Raw genomic sequence first — 21,706 nt, forward strand, 5'->3', positions numbered from 1 at the left:
GTTAAAACACACATGAACTCTCCAGACCAGCAAACTGCCAAAACATCTGCTTTTACAGAGGTGGTCACACTTAACTACATCTATTTGATTATTATCATAGTTCTTTGTAAATTATGAGAGTATAATATATTGTTGGTCATCTCAGGTTGCATTTACTCATTTTAAGACTTGCTATTATGTTATTATGTCCTAAATCTTGAAATTGAAAGAGGGTCTACTTTCATTTTACATGACTGTATTTTTCCAGTCAGGCTGACTTTGAGGCAGATTGAATTTTAAAGTGTGAATTTTAGTTCAGTCTTTTGGTTACTAAAAGACTATCAAATAAGACCTGATAATAATAAAAACCCCAGGTTTCTCTTTCTCTTGTCTTGCTAGCCCTCAGTGAAGCCTTCACCAGCACTGACCCTGTGCTACAATCATCCTAGGCTCTGGTCACTCACCTCTTTTCCCTCGATGGTTATAAAGCACTCTGCATTTAACAATTGGTCATTATTCAACTCTGACTCTCTTATTCAGAGTGCTTTTTATCCCACCTCCCACTGCTTTTCTCTGTCCTCTCAGTCTAACCGACTGTAGTAGATGGCCCTCCCTGAGCTTGGTTCTGCCAGAGTTCTCCTTCCTCCTTCCTGTTAAAAAGGTTTTTTTTCCTTTCCATCATCAAGTGCTTGCTCATAGGCCATCACATGAATGTTGGGGTGTTCCTCTCCATTATTGTAGAATCTTTGCCTACCAATATACAATCACTTGTGGTGATTTTTGTTGTGGTTTGGCGCCAAGTAAATAAAACTGAGTTCAGGTGAATCCAAATTCCTCTGTCCTATTTTCTTTGGCACTTTCTCTATTCTATTCTCTCTTATCCTTGTCTGGGTCTTACCTCTTTGCAACAGCAATACTGAGCCTGAGTGGCTTTCCTCCCAGCATTGTACCCTGGCACTCCTCGATCGCCTTCTTCTGCTCGCTCTCCTCTCCAAACTTGACAAAGCCATAGCCTCTGCAAGTCAGAGAACAGTTACGCCTCCTTTGCACCGCCAACGCACACTCCATACTTGGCATTTAATAGCCACTTATAATGAGAAACAGAATATAATGGGTATTATTATGGTAGAACTGAAACTTGTTGTTTTACTTTTAACATGAGGTAGCATCACTTGAATTGTGAGTTGCTCTTGCTTAGCCTATATGGGGAAAACAATAGTTTTAGCATTAAGACGGCAAGAAAACATTTCTTCAGCCTTTTTTTTTTCCGAAAATAGATGAAGATGCACTGATGGTCAACGTCCATAGCACTGCTATCCAAATCATTATTATAGCACAGAAAACAGAAAAAAAATATTACAGTATACTCTTACAACATTCATACAAGAAGGCAATACATCATACTATAGGAAGAAATACAAAATTCACAGTCAAACAGAATAATACTGCTGCTGCTGTCACGTGCACCTCAATGAGCTGACGTACCTTGAGTATCCATACTGGTCGGTGACTACTTTGGCTCCTTTGCATGAAGGGTACTTCTTAAAAACTTGATGCAGCTGGAAGTCATCTATCTCAGAAGCCAAGTCGCCCACGAAAACTGAGAACTCTGGCCTGAGAGAAGCAAGATCAAATATTCTTACTCAGTATGATAGACTGATAGGTTGACTGCTTTAGCCCACATCCCACTTAATAAGGACTGTTATGAAAGTTATCCTTCGTATTTAAACAGGAAGTGTACTGGAAGCTGGATAATTTACGGAACAACTTTGTTCAGTTTTAGATCAGAAAATTGCCCATTTCCTACCTATAATACAATCTGGACCCCCTCCCATGATGCATGTCACCCTCAGCTTTCACTGTTTATACAATGAGGGCCAGAAGTTTATGGACAACATTTTTTTTGTCACGTTGCTTCTACACATCACCACAGTGGATTTTAAATTAAGCAATCAAAATGTGATTGACATGGAGGCTTTCAGCTTTAATTCGAGGTGTTCAAGTGAAGTGTTGTGTTAATCGCTTATGAATTACAACCATTTTACTATATACCTATAGTATCAATTTTTAAATCCTAGATGACTTCCTTCTTGAGTTATTGCATTCACCAGATTTTTTGACCTCAAGGTCAAGGTCAGAGGCCTTAATTTGAAACTCCTACCTTCGTTCTCAGGGTGGGTGGCCCATGTTGCCCGCCCACCCACCTGGCAAGGTGATGGCAACACCCCAGCAGCCTTTTATGGCTGAGGGTAAAACAAAATAAATCAATAGAAAACTGTTATTGTCCAAAAATGTATGGACCTGTATGCCACTGCTGCATGTCATTAACGTCTATCTTCTCTCTGTTCTCATTTATTTTTTGCCCCGATTGCCGTCCGTTGTTTTCGTTCCTCTTTTCTGTGCCGTCTCTTCCTCCAGCTAGACAAGTTAGCTGGAGGAACTAAATTCTACAGAAAACTGCCTCCAAAAGTTTGGAGTTATGTAGCAAACAAAGACTGAATGGAAGTAAAGCCTTACCCTGCTTCTGGCCGTTTCCCATAGGTGGCATAGTTTAGCTTAAACTTCCGGGGCTGCACAAAGGAAGAGAAAGAACACACACTAAGCTAGGCAGACACACCAAAGACATGTAGTATAGCACTGATATTGCTGGAAATAAAAAGTGGAGTTACTATGGTTGTTATTTGGGTTTACATACCTCCACCACCCAGACCAGCCTTTAGCCCATTCCTCAGTTAGTTCCTACCAGAGACTCTATTCACCAGCTTCAAACAAAGTACATTCATGTACAAGCCTCTTAGCCACCTTCAGCAGCAGATACAGCCCAGTGAACAGGGGAGCCCAGTAGCTTGGCCAGCCCACGGGGCCAAAAGCATTTCAAACCAAGGAGCAAGCAGCTAAAGCTCACAACTTCCCAAACCACTTGGAACTGAAATTTGAAAGATGGGATGCCTTTTTTTGTCTTGCATCACCAGACTTAACTGGACCAGCCGTCTCTGCAGTTAGTATGAGACAGCTGCACTTAACATGATGTTTAACTAGTTTTGCTTCTTGATAAAACTGGTTTAAACTGACAGGGAAATCCTCACAGTGACAGCACTAAGAGCAACAAAAATCTGGTGTGTTCACAGAGACAATAACAACAGGATGTTAAACTGACTCCTAAGCACCTAACACTGTGTTTCTGTCCTAACAAAGCAGGACCAAGACTAGTTGAGCTCCACTATCCACAGATCAACAGTTAAGTACTGTTTGATAATTCTACTGAAAAAGGAAGGCGGTATTACATGTCAACAATATTTTTGTATTTATGATGAAATAATAATGATGAATAATATATGTGAGTAAATATCAACTGCACTACAGAACTGACCGGGTTTGATCCAGGAACCAGTTTCCCGTTGAGTCTCTGGACACACCGCTCCACACTCGCTTCATCTGCCAGCTCCACAAAGCAGTATCCTGCTGAACCGCTGCACAAGAGAACAGAACCGGTAGCTACTTTTAGTGTTGAACGAGAAAGAGGCGGGAAAAAAACGCAGACAGATCAGGCATAACATTATGACCACTAACATATGAAGTGAATAGCACTCATTATCTTTTCATCATGGCACCTGTTGGTGGGTGATATATTAGGGAGCCACTGAACATTTTGTCCTCAAAGTTGATGTGTTACAAGCAGGAGAAATGGGCAACGCTTAGAAATTGAGAGAGTGGAGTACCGGTAATGCTTTGTGCGATATTCTTCGGGGAAACTTTGGGTCCTGCCATCCATGTGAATGTCTCTTTGACACTTGCCGCCTATCTAATGAGTGCTGCAGACCGTGTGCAACCTTTCATGGTAACTCTTTTTCCTGATGGCTGTGTGGCTATTTCAGGAGGATAATGCGCCCTGATAACAGGAACACAGCAATGAATTTGAGGTGTTCACTTGGCTCCCAAATTCCCCAGATGTCAATCCAATCAAGCATCTGTGGGATGTGCTGGACAAACAAGTCTAAGTTCTGCAAGTTGTGAGGTGTGGCCTCCATCATCTAAAGGATCTGTTGGTAACATCTTGGTGCAGATACCACAGCAGAACTTCAGTGGTCTAGCGGAGTTAATACATATACATTTAGGCTGATGCATATATCCTACCCTGTTATCCTGTGAGTGATGATCTTGACCCCAAATGGAGACTCTCCCATAGCACTAAAGGCCTGTTTGATGAAGTTCTCATCCATATATGGGTCGAGCTACACACAAATACAAAGAAACATCATATGCACCACATTAGGTTCTGTGCAATATAATACAAAGCATGTTTATGATTTACTGTATGTTATTACACAGTAATACAGTACAATGCAACAAAGCATGGCTCTTTGTTCTAAGGCTACGTTCACACTTTAGGCGAAAGCGCATCAAATGCGACTTTTTTGACCCTATGCGACCCATATCCGATCATGGTGTGACAGTGTGAACAGCACAAATCCGAAATTTTCAAATCCGATCTGGGTCACTCTCGTATGTGGTGCTGAATCCGATACATATCTGATGTTTTAGAAAGCGACTGCTGTTTGATGGTCATGTCGCATTAAATCCGTCTTTTACGTCACTGACACAAGACAGACGCCAATTATCAGCGCCAGAGAAGACATCATGAACGCTTCCTGGCCATCCAGTGTAGAGGTCAGTGAAACTGTTGGGAAGACAACGTTGGAGAAACGTGAACATTTTATTTGTCCTGTATAATCTGCAGATTCTGACAGAAATCTGCAACTATCCTTTGAAGCACCGCTCTTCTCTAAAACAGCAATAAGGATCATTATTAGGCCAAATGTAAATAACAAAATAACTTTATAACTTCAAGCAAAATTGGCAAACGTAAAGCCGGAAACAAGTCTTTACATTAAGGGCCATCAGTCAAACAATACTGTTTGCTCTGGGTCTAAACAGACCGCGTTGTGTGTGACGTCTTCTTTTGCGCACGCGGGCCGCTTTGAGCGTTCACACTAGAGCGCGTTTGCTGTCACATTTTATTTGTAGTGTGAACAAGAAGACAAAAAAATCAGATTTGATCAAAAAATCGGAATTGAGCATTAAGACCTGCAGTGTGAACGTAGCCTAACTGATACTTGTTTCTACTACAGAAGCTACTACAGAATATTTAGTAAAAATAACCAAACGCACACAAATTAAACCTCATTTTAGCATTCCTATGTAATTAAGCGGTTTCGAAATCACATGAGAAAATGCACAACTAACATGACTGACAAAAAGCGACACATTTGGGATTTTGATGTCGCCCAAACCCACAGCAAAAGTCACAACGCACAACCAATAAAACTGATTAAACTTCCTATAATTTATAATCTTGATAATCTCTTTCTGCTATTTGCACATTTTTTTACTGTAAATTTCTAAGTTAATTTGTAAATGTTTGTAGTAACCTGTAAATTGTAAATACTGTAAAACTTTTCTCTGTCATTTAATGGTCGGGCATTGCACAGCTACAAGCATTTCACCCCCATGTCATACTGTGTATGGTTGTGTGTGTGTGACAAATAAAATTTGAATTTGATCGATCATCTGTGTCTTTAGCACAGGCACAGCGCGCCTCCAGACCGAGGTTGTTTTTTTGTTTGGTTTTTTTCAAACTAAAAAAAAAAATTGTCCTTTCGCTTAACCCTATACCAACTTTGAGTTTAGAGAATAATTTTGTGTGTGGCACTTTTTACGGCTTAATCTGTTAATCTTTGTTGGCGTTATATTTAAACTTTAATGATTAGCTCGCATCACTTGCTAAAGCTCGCCACAATACGAGGAGGAGCCTGGCCACAGACAATAACATTAGAGTTGTTTGATGACTTATCGTCGTTAATCGTTAATATGTGGTATTATTGAATTATGTTACACCAAATCTTTTCAAACTGTACACTGGAAGACAGTTTAGTCCAACATTTTACAAGTAGTAGGTTACCCTAACTCAACCTAGCTAGCAGTCGCCACACATAGCTAAGCTAAGATCACACACAGAAACATGGATTTCAAACATACATCACCCATCCAGAGACTCGTCTGTCTGTTGAACATCATGGATGCGAGATAAGATGGTAAGAGTATATATTCGTGGTACAAAAAGCAAATGTTTTGTTTAAAGTTATCTACACGGTCACACTGGACACATCCATTCGTTGTTCCACTTCCGCCTTAGCCAGTAGACGTGTGCTCCGGTCTTTTCAAATTAAAAGTCTCACTCGAAACTATTGTAGCTGGCGTAGACCATAGGTCGAAATAGTCAGAATTGGGAAATAAGTCAAATTAATAATCACACAAATACATGTGCCTTGATTAATTTATATTGACATTTGGTAGCATTTCGAGGTCTACAAGGTGAAAATAAATATATCAAGGCGTCGGACATGTGTGATATGGACGCATTGCGCAGGCCAAAAGTTGGTCCTCATAAAAAAATATTGTCACACTTTCCTCGCTGGAATATTTTATATTTTATTTCCACAACTGTATTTATTACAAATCCGTCCGAGTTAACTTGACATGCAGCTTAAAAATAACCAGGTTCCACCGAGATTTGAACTCGGATCGCTGGATTCAGAGTCCAGAGTGCTAACCATTACACCATGGAACCACCACGCCTGAAACCACCGAGGTATTCAAACACTTTGTCTTCTATCTGAATTTCTTATGTTATTAAAACTCTACAAAAGTGCTATTTTTATATCATGCTTGAACCGTTTCAGTGCTACCATGTGTCTGCTACAGTAATATCAAAGACTACGCAGTGCATTTCAGTGCTACCATGTGTCTGCTACAGTAATATCAAAGACTACGCAGCCCATTCCTTCATGCACACATATGCTTTATTGAGAATTCACAGCAAAAGAATGATTAATCACTCACAGAGCAAACCACCTGACAGTAACCCTCACTCCATAGCCTTTAAATAGCACACCAACTTTCATTAATTGCTTCTGATTTAGTTGTCCACTACCCTTTCATGTAAAAAGCCCCAGACGACACTGGAATAAATATGCCACCCAGCTTCCAAATTCAAAGAAACAGTTTATTATTATTGCCCTTATGTGCTGGTTAGAGGCAGAGTGAGTGGTCAGGTTAACCACACAACTGATTTGACCTCTGTATGGCTGGAACCAGAACGATTTAAACAGGTGTCAGAGTCCTATAAAAGACACAGTATTTAAAACGAGTAAACTGAAGTGACTATCAACTCATTGCTACCCCACTCCAATCACAAGTCATTTGTTATTAGTTTTATTTTGAATAAAATGTGAATCCCCTGTCCGAACCAAATGCAAATTGAGCCTACTCTTGTTAGAAAGGCAGGGACAGCCAGATAACCACACAGAATAAAACAAAACAAATTCAAGATGAGTAGGCTCCGTCTATATTGCATTCAAATTCCCACCCCTGGTCGGAAGTGTGAACACTGGTTTACATGCATTTCATCTGAAGCATTGCAGCTGAATACGTCACATCAGAATGGAAGGACTCTGGTAAATTTCCAAAAGTTACACGATTTGGTAACATTTGGTCAACTGATTATCGTTTCTAAAAGTGTCCGACAGGAGCAGGACATTGCGACTACTAAAGCACCCACCGTGCTCAAGGCTTAAGGAACTGAATACACCATTCAAGCAAAAGTTACAGGTGTCTATGAGCATGGTAGCCCTGTTTAATGTCTAATAATTGTATCCTACAGATTCACTGTAGATTGATTTTCCTAATGAAAACCTGCTGCCTACAAGTGTGTGAGGAGAAGGCAACAAAGGTCTGTAACTGACTTCTATCTTAATAATATTTTCTCATATTTTTCTTATTTAATTCAAAACTTTTCTTGTAGAACCAACAAACTAATGGATATAGCATCACTTGAAGACATTTTCACACATGAAGTTCCAGGGTTTTCTGGTTCCAAACAAACAACATATCATCACAACTGGTTCACATTCAGTCAAGGCCAAGATATCTGGGAATTTACTTTCCATTTTCTAACCATTTGGGAAGGGAAAAAAGATTTAACGCTTGAGTAAATTAAAAAAATTAAAAAAAAAAAAAAAACCTACTGCAGACTTTATGCAGAAAAAATCTTCACCTCAGAAAATCAGCTCAGGATATTTTCCACAGTTGTACGTTCTTATATGTAGCACACATGTGTTCTTGTGTTAAAATGACTTTAGATTTCTTGCAGCTCCTTATGGAGCCACCAGCTTAGAAAACAGTTCTCACACAAAAGCACAAAGTAAGGCAATGTACAGCACTCACAAAAACACAAACACAAAGAAACATTACCCAAGTACTTGAAAAGTCTCTCTAATCCCTCTTAAACTGCCTACAGAGAATGACGCGTGGTATATCAACCGATGTTAGCATAGAAACATTAATTGACAGTCTAGTTTAGTGCAGATCAAACACACTCAAATCAGGTACAATGGAAATTTGTCACACTGTATATTTTACACTTAGCAAACCCAACATCTAACAGCCTTCAAACAGCTGCAGTACCATCAGTCTGTAACAGACCAATCCCACCATTGAACTTTTGGAACAACCAAAAAGGTCCCAAGTCAAACTAAAGGAACAGGTCACTGACAAGCTCAAGACACATCCTTGACTTTGTATTTCGCTGGGATTTTTCACAATGTAGCATTATTTCACAGTGAAACAGTCCAGCTTCAGACAGACGGTACAGAAAGATTTCAGAGCAGTAAGCAGGAAGAGGTTCAACATTTTCAGTATGATGAAGTACTAAGAGAATTAAAAGGCTAATCAAAATTCAAAACCATGCACATGGAGTCAGTGTACAGTCCACCAAATCTGGCACCGGCATTTCAGCAGTTTTTCCCGTCAATTAATTTTCCAAGTGTGTAGACTGCACAGTAGCAGAAATTGTTTTCAAACTGGAGACAATATACATCAGTCCATCTCGGGTTGTTTTACATACACATCTGTGAAATACATTTCTCTATGAAAGGTTTTTTAGAAAACTTACATTTAGCTGATGGCAACATGACACCACTGAAACACACGATTGATTTTCTTGTGACGGTCTGCTTTTAAATTGATGTCAATGATTTTGACTGAGCTTATGTGGTGGGACTTATACACTGCTCTCGGCAGAGGTGAGATCCCCTTGCTGTATAATCTGTAGTCTTTAGCTTTGATGTTATGCTCATGTATGTAAAACGGTGGAGGCGACGCTGTGTGAAGTAGCTGAGAAGGTGCTGACTGACGTCACGCTAAGTCTGACTCATGTATTTGCAGGAATCTGAAGAGGAATGCAGAAATATAGGAACTTTTGCATTATTTTAGCTGATTAAAGCTCCCATCACTGAAAGAGAAAGGAAGGACATCATGTGGTGTGGGAAAAAGTCCCTTTACTGTACACATTTAAAAATAATAATCCAATTTAAATCTGGTATGGTTGTTCAATCTTGCAGTCATATCAGACTCCCATACTCTCTGGGAGTTCATATTTGGACTTCACAGAGAGCAAACATCACAACCTGTGTCGAAACGACCAAACCTTCATGCAGCTCTCAGGATGAATAGAAACAGGCCGTGAGTCACAACTCGCAGACTAAAAAGCAGCTTTCAGTGTCCAAGCCCAAAGGTGGTCTATCAGGTCAGGAGCATGCTACATCATCAATTTGTATTTGTCCCAGGATCAGACCGCAAATAGCCTTTTGATTTTTAAAGGAGTAGAAGCAGACATGTTGGACTACATCTTGTGAAATACATGTGCTGACTGACTCGTGACTGAATATATTTTACAGTGTAGCTGAGATAGGCTGCAGCCCTCCCACGACCCTGACAAGGATAAGCGGAAGAGGATGGATGGATGGATGGGTGTATATATTACAAGAGACCCTGGACTACAGTTTGATAGACCTGCAGCTCAAGTGTGATCAAGAACAGCAAAGTAAACTATTACACCAAGTGAACTGTGATGTGTTCATATAACATAGGGTAGTTAACCCCATATTACAGTGGAAGTTTATGATATGAAGACATATGGAGTGTATTTGCCCAGTCTCAAATAATACTACTATGGTACTATTAGTACTACTACTACTAATAATAATAATAAGGAGGGGGATTACTCAATCTTGATGAGTATTCTAGTGTGCTTGCCTGTAACATGTTCTTTTCTTATTCTTGTTTTCTCTTCTGATTGTTGTGATAAAGACGATGAACACCAGAGATGTCCCTCTGTGGGTTTTGTTGCAGTGTTCAGTGTTGTGCTCCTCAGTTTGGGGGGTGGGGGGTTGTTTTCCACTGTATGTCCTTGTATGCAAGTTCCTGACAAAAGGAAGACATGTCGGTTCTCCACGCTGCAAGAAAGTATGCTTTCAGAGGAGTGAGTATTCAGAGCCATTGTGCCAGCTGTTGCAGTTTCCAGTCATAGCCAATTTGGCTCCACAGTCCTGCTCTTTTGTCCATGCTGGTAATTGTGACTCCAGTGCAACTTGATGGTAGATGTTTGGTGTCCCATGATGATGAAATCATGCAGGCCTGATTATGTTTCCAGCCCACTCTTGCTGGCTGCTGTGTCACCCTAATCAAACCACCTATGGCCCTGTCTCCGTGTGTTTCACTGCTTGTCATTGTCTGTGTTACCTCGTAGTCTTTTCAGTAAGGCCTCGTGATCTATACCTACACTGGCCACCAGTCCTCCTTCATTTTCTGGAGCTCCTCTGTAGTCGATGTTCTCTCCCTTTAGAGTTGTCATTTGGCCCCCTACAATCACAGTGATTACATGATTGAAATGGTCATTGGACAACAATACAGCTGCATTTAGTATTTCATTTCTTTTGAAGTATCTGTTTAGGTGTAGTTAAGCCAACATGCAGCCTAAGGTAATAACTGTTACTTTCATTAAGGAGGCTGCATGATTGGTTCAGTTTGCTGTTTGGATTGTCCAAAATATTATGGACACTTATATAAAAATAGGATAATGTGTTAAATCTTTTCAAATGAAACTGGAACCAGAAGCTTCTTGACGAGGACTCGTGCTTATTGTGTAGTGATCTTTTTAGCCTCGTCTGAGACGTACCATCTCACAATGCTCTTGTTAATTTAATGAAGTGGGAAAACAGGACAGGCTGGAAAAAAATCTTTGCTACGTTACCCAGTTCAGTCAGTAGTGCAGCACCAGCACAGATGTCCCACTTCTTAATAACGGTGGTGTGGACGTAAACATCTGCCTCCTCTGTAAGGCTTGTCTCACTTGAATGTGTGTCCAGCAGTGACAGTACTTTGTATCCTGAGAAAGACAGAAATATTAAACCATGTTAGGATCCTCATCCGCCATAGCTGAGGTATGACATCTTGTACTGGTGTTTGAAAGCAGGAAAAAAGGAACATTTTTAAAATTTAAAAACATACATTAGAAAAAAAAAGCAACAATAAAAACACACTGTGCAGTGTATTTTCTTAAATTATAGAAACTAACTGACTGCAACACAAAGTCTTTGTGTGAATGGAAAATGGATTTGAAAACTAGACATTTAAGTGCAATTAAAGCCTTTGACTTTTAAATATTAAATAAATGTAAAGGACCACTCACCTGCTCCACCTGCTTCTATGATTGTTGTGCTGTTTCCAAAAGCATTCCGAATACGATTTTTAACTTTTCCAGAGTGAGAACGTGATACTATCACTTTCTTAGGGCTGGCGTTGTAGGATGAGCGGCGATTCACATTTGATCCATGACCTACGACCGCCCAGGCTGAAGGAATGATGAAAAGTACACAGAGAGACGGAAGAAGCTGTAAATGTCTCTTTTTCAGAGAGAGAAAAAGTCTTTTACAGTTAAAATAAATGAATAAATGTTCAAATAAATGTTTGCAAAAAACCCCCAAATACATTTAAAGCAATTTGGCCCAAAGTTACTCATGTTTTTTGTATATGTTCAACTTTTCCAAGTGATTGACAAATGCCAATATGCAGGTGTGTGCAGTGTAATAGTGGCGCTCTGAATACAAATAAACACAATAAGTCTTCTGGATTATTTTGGCTTTAAAATGGTGTATGCTGCTCATTGCATTAGCAGCTGGTGAATGTTTAGAACATAAAGAGGGAGATCTGTTTTTAGGAGCTGAGACACAAACACAGAGGCTTCAAAATGCAGAGCAAGAAGCTTTTTTTTTTTTTAAACGTACAATGTATGCACAAAGTGTATCGGGTGTTCGGTGCCTCACAGCAAAATAGCCAAACTATTAACGAAGGTGACGCCTCGCAGACATCCATCAGATAGAGCTGCCTGTGCCTTCAACTGTCAGTCCAAGCAGCCATGCCCCTAATAACAGTAGTCCTTAAGAAAATCCAGAGGTGAGTTGTAAACATATTCAACCCTGTACAGCTGCTGAAGTGAGAAATATCCACTGACAGCACAACAGGTTTTTATACCAGCCTATTAAAAATTCTTTATGGCCATATTGGGCATTGTAACAGGGAAGTCTACAGAGAATGTGATACTTTTAGAGCCAGCCTCTATTGGCCAAGCTCCAAAGGAAGAGGAACGAATGGTTTCCGGCACTTGACATTTGATTAACTGTGTAGCACCAGAATTTGCTGCTTCTGCACCGTAACACAGCAACTGTGACGCAGTTGTGCTTTACAGTTTACTTATTTACCAAGATGACTTCCCAAATGGGAAGACCAATAACTTAGAAAAAGAAAACGCCCCTGAAAACTCACCAAGTGATGGACTTGGCCAATCACCCAAGAAGCTGACTTCGCTCAACAATGACCTTATATTATTGGACTGGATGTGTAACAATAAAATGTGGAGCCTTGTTTAATGTGAAAGCGGCTGAAGCACTTAACCTTACCAGTGAAGCCAGCAAATGGCTGGTGTACAACTCCAATCACAGGTTTACCATCTACAGCCACACACACCATGGTGGTCACATATTTCACCAGATTCTCTGTGGACAGATGAGCAAAGAGGCAGAATGAGGATAAGACAGAAACGGATAAAAAGACATCTAGAATAAAACGCATGAATCACAACAATAATTTATGCTGTTGTTAAAACCCAAAGGGTCCCGTGGCAGTTTAAATGTTTAAGCTTGATATACAAGCGTTTGAAAATGACTCTCTCTGGCTTTACTTTTTCCACAGAAATGTTCCTTAATAACACAGTTATGGATCCCAGCACAATACAAGTATCACTTTCATATTACATTTGCATGGCACTGGAAGCCTTTCCGCAGCCTCACATGCTACTTCTTAAGAAATCAACATGCTTCAGTTTAGAACACGTCACTGTGGCCGGTGGAAACGTTGGACGTCGGCGACTCATTGTCAGTCACCTAAATCAACTAATCATCTCTAAACACACTTCTGCTTTAATTACCGCCCACTGCACGCTTTTCAAGCGTACAGCAACCAGCATACTAATTTTAAACTAAAGTAGGTCATGTGCACAGCCTGTCACCCACAGAGACTCAGTATGCGCATACATAAGGACACATTCACAGAGTCAGTCTCACAAATACACATCAGCACCCAGTGTGTTCCTCCATCTGGGAGGCTGCCAACGAAACAGGCCAACATTTAAACTGTTACCCGGGTACAACATGAGAAAGAATGCTAATGACATGATATATTTTACGAATAAATTATTATTCAATTTTAATCTCATTTTAATATAAATTAATAATTTATATTAAAACGAGAATGCAGCGGAGTTTCTCCTGCTCTATATTAATAAAGAGGTCAATTGTTGTTATATAACACTGTTTTATATAACAATACTGACTGTAAAGACATTTTATCAGGATATACTTTCTTTATTTAACAAATAATGAGCTTTAGAATAAACCAAAACATCTCAGTTGTGCAATTCTGAGCATGTTCAATGGCCTTGTGTCGATGAAACAAACAGATCTTTACTGAACTTGTGTAACTGGATTTCTTTTAATCAATTTCCAACAAATGATTTTATACAGTATTGTGCAAAAGACTTGAGCAATCCCTTATTTATTTGTCTTATGCTCTCTTGTCCACACCATGCCAAAATACACCACGTTTCCATCTAACAGCACGTTCAGAATCACCTTTTTGGTGCAGAAATACTATTTAATGCCTATGAAAATATATTATTTTTGCAGATTCAATTCAAGAAATGGGAATTAATTACATGTTTTCGAGACAGGGTTACTGCACCGAGCGCTCCAATTACCATGGACTACTGTTGCCTTCCCCCTCCACATCTTCTCGAGCCTTTCTCTCAGTATTTCTCGAGCGTCTCGTGTTCCTTCTTCCTGATGTTGCTGTCATTAAGTATTGCTACATCTATCACTACAGCCGTCTTCCTCTGCTTGTCCACCACTACTATGTCCGGTTGGTTAGCCAATCCGTATCTGGAAGTCCCACAGGATCTTAGCTCGGCCATGCTCAACCACCCTAGAGTGCGTGTCCCATTTTGAATAGAATAAACAGACACACACAAACCCTCTATAGTCTATTCTATCTTTTGTTTTGAAAATGGTAGATTTGACATCATCAAACATCATACACAAAATAAGAAAAACCTCACTGAGAGCACACAAGCTGCCACACTATTAGTTGAATATACCATTCTCCTGTGGAACTTCAAATATGATATCAGTATGAGATGAGGCTGGCTGAGCGTCAGTGATATGCACACCTGTGTATTCCTGTGTCGCGTCTAGGGGATCGATCCACACAGTAATGCTCTCGACTGGAATGTCACTGCTCCCCTTAAACTTCTCACTTATTGCACCTGGAATGTTCTGGCTCCATTGTATTGAATTATCCTCCATGTTGTCGTGTTCTTCACTGTTCACCTAAAAACAAACACACAGAGAGGGAGATTAGTCCCAGTTTGTGATTTAACTCCCAGATTTGTGGAGCCGCTTATAAATGAGAGCCCTCACCTGCCAACAAATACAAGGCAAGATAATTTGTGTTTTCCCAGGAGATTTCAAGGCAGCATGCAGAAGTAAAGAAATCTGGGCTCACCATAACTTCAGGGAATGTGTTCTTCAGTAGGTAAAACATCTTTCTGTGAGACTGCAGGTCGCCCATAGTGAGTGGATCGTTAGCTCCTTCCTTTGTTTTGCCCTTTGATTTCTCCTGCAGGGCATTTTCTTCACGCACCTGCTTTACCTAGAGAGATTTACAAAGCAAAACAAAGCTCACATTTTCACCAGCTAATGATGGCTGTGTGTGGCTTACTTTTCTCTATAAATTCATTCATTATCCAGTTTATTCTACACTTTGCAGATGGTTTGCTTGATATCTGTGAAGGAGTCGTTTAGAAAGGTTTTTTCTTTTGAAACATAAAAACATCAATATTTAACTACAATCAGCGATTGACACAAATTTGTCAGTGGCAAGAAATTTTATTTTCAGTCATATGGGGCCTAAGTAAAATTGAACTCTTACCTCTTTGCCACCTAGTTCTGCTGCCTCCACTGAGACAGCCAACAGGTCCCTCAAATCCACTGTTCTTCTCTGCCTGCGTGGATAAATGGACAAAACAAGGATCGTTAGCTTCCCAATGAACTTTTCCTCACAGCTAACCTGCTGAAACTGTATGAGCCTTATCAGGTTTTATATGATGCTAGAATTTTAAACTCAATAATATTTAGTAGTCCTTTTGATACTATGGGGAAAGTTTTGAGCTCATCTTGAAGTAATAGCAGTAATGACAAGTACGTCATTTCTTGACAAAGTAAACTTGTTAACTTTTTTTATCAAATTTTCCCAGTTACACGTTAGTTTTACTCAGCTACGTATTTAGGATCACGTTTGGAGGTTTTAATCATTTCATTACAGATCATGACAGTAAATTATATTTTAGAACCTACTAATAAACAAAGGGTACAGCAAACAATACAATACCTAACACATCCAAATCATTGAATTATTATAAAAGAGCAGCACTATGAAAATATTAAAAATGAACTTTGGATAAAGTGAGCTTATGCCAAAATAAAAACAACTGAAAAAAAAAGAAAAAAAGTTCACACTGCTCTGCCTCAGTCGCAGCTCTTCAGGCCTCAAACAGTCTGATTTGACTGCTCCGTTCTGGATTTCACTCTTTGGTCCTCCACACAGCGAGCATCGTGTCCGCTCTGCCACAGCTCAATATGCAAACCATTCAGCCTGCATTATTTATTGATCTTTTACCCAACTACAGTCTGGTAGCCATTACCTTAATGACAATGATTAATGTTGCTATTGGGTGATCGCTAATAAAAATTCACACGCACACCAGCCAGGTTGACATTTCTGGTAACTATTTAATAATTCAATGTTGTTGAAATGGGAGCTTGAATGACCTCTGACATTCCGTCATTTTCAGTCCAGTATTTGAACCTGATCATTGTGAGATGAATATATTTCTTTCTTTCTTAAACCACTTAACACTGACATATAAATCATCCACACATAAAAAAGGCATCCAGCTCAAGTGATGAGCCAGCGTTCTGCCTACACATGAAAGACAACTTAGCAAAGAGCCAATTTTAAGTTCTATTTAAGCACTTTATTAGCAGCAGTATAATAAAGTTTACTCCAATTTCTTTAGTTGAAGTTACAAAAATACCCAAGATAACAGGTTGAAAGGCATCGGATAATAAAATGTTTATCAGCTTTTAGCTGAAAACTTGGACCATCTCTGCATGGTACGAAGTGCATCCTTAGCAAAATAATGTTGAGGAATCTAAACAAGTAGAGGACAAAAGAAAAAGTGGGCCTAAAAAATAAAGATAAGCAGTATCTTAAACTCTTTCATTTTTCAGCATGAAAAAGATCCCAAAGACTCTGCAAACGTAGTAAAAGAGTACCCGGATAGAAAAATGGACAAATGAACATCATCAATCATGGATTGGCATCCTTAGAGCTGGGACTTAAACATTATTGACTCAGGGTGGGATGATTTTGACAAGAGAACGGAACAAAACGCAGCCAACATCCAAAGAACTTTGAATGTCCTTCGACTACTTAAAGAAATTATAGGAAAGATTACCTAAGAGAGTTCAGCCTTTCAAACTTCTTGAAATTACACAAACATGTTTTTGTTGTATGCTTGAATGTTTCAATAAATTGCTGCAGCTATTTAACATTTTTTTAGTAAGAAATGAAGGCTGGATCAAGACTTTTGCGCAGTACTGAATGTTATTCTTCATTTGCTGGCTGGTCTTGTCAATAAAGAACTAGAAAAGGGATGACATAGCTTCATCTTAGCCTTGTGATTATAGGTGTGGGTATTTAGCCAAAGATTTGGAGATGTTAAAATGGGCTGAGGCAGTGTTTAGTTTCAAACAGTGTCACAGAACTACATCAAGGCTAGTCCTAGGCATTTTTTAAACAAAACATACCAGTGCTATCACAGTATTCACAAAACCCACACTGATTACAACCCTCTTAACTAAAGCCAGTTCTCTCTCTCTATTTTTTCCCCCTAAACTACACAGAGTCGTTTAGAAAGGCATATTCATTCTGCAGGACAACAAAGCCAACCGCACAGGCAAAATCATTCAGAGTCAAGTTCAGAACAAAGAGCCCTGCCACATGTTGCATGTGCCTCACAAAGCCCTGCATCATAGTGGGGCTGCATGAAGTGACAGCCTAGAGAAGAACTAAATCCATTGAAACTGTGGCAAGTTATTTCCTTAACTTATTGAAAAATAAAGACACTTATACTTTAATTTTACTGCCTGAAACTGTCAAGTGTTACATGTAAATGTAAGAGTGATATGAGCCTGTGTTTCAGATTACCTGGTGACAGTGAGGTACCAACTGCTATCTGTTCTCAGAGTGGATGTTAGTGAGCTCTCCCTGTATGCTGCCAACGGGGGAAGTCCAACCAGATTAACCGGTCACATATGTGCACCTTCTTCATTCTGACCAGATTTCAGCTCAACCATGAAGATTAACATCAGAGTTTGAGTTACAATTACATCAGTAAATCTGAGATCATCTGCCAGAAGGTGTTAATAGGTTCCTTTCTAAGAAACCTTACAGGTAGTTTCTTTGTGAGGGAACGGTACATAAAACCACTGACACCTGCAGACGCCATGTATGATGTATTGTGCACGGTGCAGACATGTGACGGGTTAATCTGGTTGGACTGCCCCGCTGGCAGCATACCAGGAGCGGACTAACATCCACTCCGAGTACAGATAGTATAAAGCAGGGGTCCCCAATCCCAGTCCGCGAGGGCCGGTGTCCCTGCAGGTTTTAGATCTCACCCTGGGTCAACACACCTGAATCACATGATAAGTTCATTACCAAGCCTCTGGAGAACGTCAAGACATGTTGAGAAGGTCATTTATCCATTTAAATCAGCTGTGATGGATCAAGGACACATCTAAAACCTGCAGGGACACCGGCCCTCGTGGACTGGGATTGGGCACCCCTGGTATAAAGTGTATGCTGCAGTTGTAGGGCTCACTAACAGCAGATCCCATAAAAATGTGTGCGAATAAGAACGTCAGGGAGAGAAATTACGAACACGCATCAGCACAGTTCTTTAGCGTCATACTGTCACCAGATAAACTCGCGCGCTTCAGCTATTAACAAAGAATTGTGTCAGCTGACAAGAAAATAAATGCATTTTAGAGACATGTACATGAGAATAAAACCACAGACAGACACTCTACGAGCAGTGACAAGTTTTATCACGTTTTACCACTTACTGTGTTGAGAGGGGAGTCTGGGACCTGAAGGCAGCCAGGCGGCTGGAGATGACCCCGGAATACAGGTGGTAGATGACACCGACTCCAAGGAGACAGAACACCGCCACACCGAGCGGTGACAACCGGATACCCATCGGAGCCATGGCTACACGGAGAGCCTTTTCGGGTTTTTTAGCCGGAAAATGATTACTCAAATCCAAAATAAAAGCACATAAGTGCTTACAGGAGCTAGCTGACGTGGCTGTCCCCCGCCGCCAGTCACGAAAACCTAGATCCGCGTTGCCTCACAAATGCCAGCTAATCTTCTGATAAACACGTCGACTGTGCTAAAACAAAGCTAGGAAACAAGCTGTCAAATAACCCAACACACTGGCTATTTTTTAGCAGCTGACTAGCCGTTTAGCATCGTCCGACATGTCTGAGAGAATTCACCCAAAAACGAGGCCACCGCTCCCGTTTAGAACGACATTCCGATTCTTGGACAGCTCCCCCGCTCCTGGTTCTCGCTGTTAACTAACTGAAACGAGCCAAGTGTTCACAGCAGAACAAACACACCTCTGTTCACTCATTTCCCCTATGCACCTACAGATGTCGCGACTGCTCACTTCCCTTCCGGGTTATTGCTGCTTTCGTCACTGCTGTCAGTTCTTCTGCGTCTTGACTTTTTTTTTTTAAATTGCCGTTAAACTTCCAGATAGCACTTATTTTTATTACTACTAAAATTCTTCCATTTAGAAAAAATACATTAGGATGATTAAAAAAAACTTACTATAGCCAATAAATATTAGATAAGCTTTGGAAACCGATCTTCACCTAACAAAAAATCATATTTTGTCACAAAAATGTTCATGATTTATGAAAATTATTAGTTTTTAACATTTTTGCTAAAATTGGGTTCTTTTTATCCTAATGCTATCCTAATTTGACTTCTTATGCATATTAGCGAGTTATAAATGCATAATATTGACTTTGCAAGCATATAGCTTTTAGGCTTGCAAAGTCTCTAATAAGTGACTTCCTTATTTCTTTTCTTTTTTAGGAGAAACTGGTTCCCTTTCTAGTTAAAGGTGAATGACATGCACTAAAAACAATATCTTCAGTAGACAAATTCACAAGTTTTATGTAACACTACACATACTGTGCACTGACAGTGACGGATGCGCCTACAGTATGTGCAAACCTCCCGTTTATTTTAATAAACGAATGAAAAAATAAACATGTTTATTATTTATCTATACTCTATACTAATTTATTTTACGAATCCAGATTACTATCAAAGTTGGCTAGTTGCTAGATTTATGTGGCCACAGAACAGTTTCCACTTTGCCTCAGTCAATTTTATTAACACAGCAGTGCTTTTGGATCATATTCATATATGGCTTCTTCTTTGCTTTAATCAGTATATTTTGGTGCCACAGCAAACTGTGTTCACAGTTCTGGGATTACTCCCGAGTCCATGCACTAATCACACACAAATTTCAGCCTAATTGTTGCGCACAGAGGTTTCTCCAGATTCTGGTATATTATGCACCGATATGAAAATTTTTTTTCAGTCATCACAATTTTACATTGAGGAAATGATTCTGAAATCATTCTATAATTTGTAAACAGTGTTCTTCCGACTGGTGAACCTCTATCCCATTCTTACTTCTAAGAAACAGATTCACTAAGATGCTCTCATTATTGTTTCTGACCTGTTAGTTGTATCTAGCGACCATCAAATTCAAACTGAGCTAATATTTCCCATGAAATGATACACGTACTGAGACTAAAATATGGGTTTATGTCATTTTCAAATCATTGCTTGCTGTTTTATTTACATTACACAGAAGATGTATGAAGATCATCATGAAAATCATAAGTGAGAATCTCTGACTTTTGGATTTTTTGACTTTTGGAAGTTCTGCACATGCTGAAATTGAACTTCTTGGCATCAAAAACAATGACATTATAGATTTAATATTATTTCATATAATGCCTCATTTGAACATGTACACCAAACCACCCCATAATAAGCAGCTGTACAGAATCAGTAAAAAGATATAAATATCTAAAAAACTTGATACGAAGGACCACAAACATAGAGGGACGGCAGCATCAATGCAGCCACAAGTATCTCTTGTCTCTGTTGTTTTGCCATCTGGCACAGATCTTACAGTCTCAAAGTCTTTTTGCTGTCTGCTGATAGTCTGCACATCTCCTCAGCCTCACCAGACCTGGGACTACACAGACATCCTTCGATGTCTGTGGTTCTTCTTAATCACTTTCCCTCTCTTCCTTGCTCTGTTGGCATTTTAACAGAAATGTGGTAACACTTCAGGTCCTCTTCAGACACCAAGTCGGGTGCACGGCTCATGAGGTCATGACCGCGGAATGACTTGGGGAAGGCGATTACGTCGCGGATGCTGGGAGCTCCGACTATTATTGAGACCAGTCGATCCAAACCTAGAAAAGGATAAAGAAATAAAGAGACAACTTGATCAATATACTGTTCAATATTGCACAATTTACTCTGAATTCACTGTTCAATTGTCCATGCAGGCTTCGCAATACATGCATTTTATACTAAGGACCTGGCAGAAAAAAGCTTGATCGTGTTCAGTCGAATGGTACAGACAGATACAGCTGAAATGGGCTAATAGTAAGAGTCAGACAAGTTCAGCACTGCTGCGCATGTGTCAAGTCACATCTTCCAAACCCAAATCATTTTGCACAATAACTGACTTCCTCACAGTTACTGAAACTCCATTCAGGCCCGGTGCTGCTCTGCTCTGAACATCTTATTCAGGTGTCACTGTGTGCCAGCTAATGACACAAACAGTGACACAGTGTTGCCACCATGTGGTCAAACCAGAAAGTACAGCTTTCAACTTTATCATTTCTATTCACACACTTCACACAAAACAAATACCAAACAAAGAACCACAAGACTCACAAACTACAGAGCAGTTTGGATTGTGTCTCTGCAGCATGTCTTTTGTCCTGTGTCCCTCCCCTCACCTCCAACCAGTCACAGCAGATGACCGCCC

General features: G+C 39.9%; 3 protein-coding genes and 1 non-coding gene across 6 annotated transcripts in view; all 4 read right to left on the reverse strand.

Annotated features, from left to right (window-relative positions):
- Positions 1-856: 856 nt before the first annotated feature.
- Positions 857-6,178, reverse strand: LOC102202587 (tRNA selenocysteine 1-associated protein 1-like). Of its 3 annotated transcripts, XM_013912000.1 has the most exons (7): positions 6,016-6,178; positions 4,114-4,211; positions 3,350-3,449; positions 2,497-2,549; positions 1,465-1,593; positions 1,130-1,178; positions 929-994 (listed from the first exon to the last, which is right to left on the reverse strand). In XM_013912000.1, the coding sequence occupies exons 1-6, from the start codon at positions 6,052-6,054 to the stop codon at positions 1,148-1,150; spliced, it is 450 nt and encodes a 149-aa protein (XP_013767454.1). In that variant the 5' UTR covers positions 6,055-6,178; the 3' UTR covers positions 929-994; positions 1,130-1,147. The 3 variants fall into 3 exon arrangements, with proteins under 3 accessions (XP_005737625.1, XP_013767453.1, XP_013767454.1); XM_005737568.2 differs by lacking the exon at positions 1,130-1,178 and having other exon boundaries at positions 857-994; XM_013911999.1 differs by having other exon boundaries at positions 926-1,178.
- Positions 6,179-6,535: 357 nt separating this feature from the next.
- On the reverse strand, positions 6,536-6,607 carry trnaq-cug (transfer RNA glutamine (anticodon CUG)). The gene has a single exon. It is a non-coding gene; the product is annotated as a tRNA-Gln (tRNA).
- Positions 6,608-6,820: 213 nt separating this feature from the next.
- On the reverse strand, positions 6,821-19,286 carry bpnt2 (3'(2'), 5'-bisphosphate nucleotidase 2). The gene is made up of 8 exons (XM_005737569.2): positions 18,678-19,286; positions 15,418-15,490; positions 14,992-15,138; positions 14,657-14,816; positions 12,834-12,929; positions 11,567-11,728; positions 11,129-11,263; positions 6,821-10,737 (listed from the first exon to the last, which is right to left on the reverse strand). Exons 1-8 carry the CDS (start codon positions 18,818-18,820, stop codon positions 10,592-10,594), a joined length of 1,062 nt encoding a protein of 353 aa, XP_005737626.1. The 5' UTR covers positions 18,821-19,286; the 3' UTR covers positions 6,821-10,591.
- Positions 19,287-20,615: 1,329 nt separating this feature from the next.
- Positions 20,616-21,706, reverse strand: part of dars2 (aspartyl-tRNA synthetase 2, mitochondrial) — a 9,978-nt gene continuing 8,887 nt past the window's right edge. The window contains exon 17 of the mRNA XM_005737570.2: positions 20,616-21,122. Within this exon, the coding sequence (XP_005737627.1) occupies positions 20,938-21,122 (185 nt within the window). The 3' untranslated portion in view covers positions 20,616-20,937. The remainder of the gene's footprint in view (positions 21,123-21,706) is intronic.

The sequence above is a fragment of the Pundamilia nyererei genome, unplaced genomic scaffold (genome assembly GCF_000239375.1).
Source record: "Pundamilia nyererei isolate P.nyererei 1_Seehausen unplaced genomic scaffold, PunNye1.0 scaffold00077, whole genome shotgun sequence".
Taxonomy (NCBI): Eukaryota; Metazoa; Chordata; class Actinopteri; order Cichliformes; family Cichlidae; genus Pundamilia; species Pundamilia nyererei.

What these genes read in the sequence shown, in the direction of transcription:
- LOC102202587 (XM_005737568.2), bottom strand. Translation starts at nt 6,054, where the DNA reads ATGATGTTCAACAGACAGACGAGTCTCTGGATGGGTGAT. An exon ending in CGAGTCTCTGGATGGGTGAT is followed by an intron (nt 4,212 to 6,015) that starts GTATGTTTGAAA and finishes ATTTGTGTGTAG; the next exon opens with CTCGACCCATATATGGATGA. An exon ending in GGGAAACGGCCAGAAGCAGG is followed by an intron (nt 1,594 to 2,496) that starts GTAAGGCTTTAC and finishes TGCTTCTCTCAG; the next exon opens with GCCAGAGTTCTCAGTTTTCG.
- bpnt2 (XM_005737569.2), bottom strand. Translation starts at nt 18,820, where the DNA reads ATGGCTCCGATGGGTATCCGGTTGTCACCGCTCGGTGTGGCGGTGTTC. An exon ending in GCCATTTGCTGGCTTCACTG is followed by an intron (nt 11,729 to 12,833) that starts GTAAGGTTAAGT and finishes TCATTCCTTCAG; the next exon opens with CCTGGGCGGTCGTAGGTCAT. An exon ending in CATAGAAGCAGGTGGAGCAG is followed by an intron (nt 11,264 to 11,566) that starts GTGAGTGGTCCT and finishes TGTCTTTCTCAG; the next exon opens with GATACAAAGTACTGTCACTG.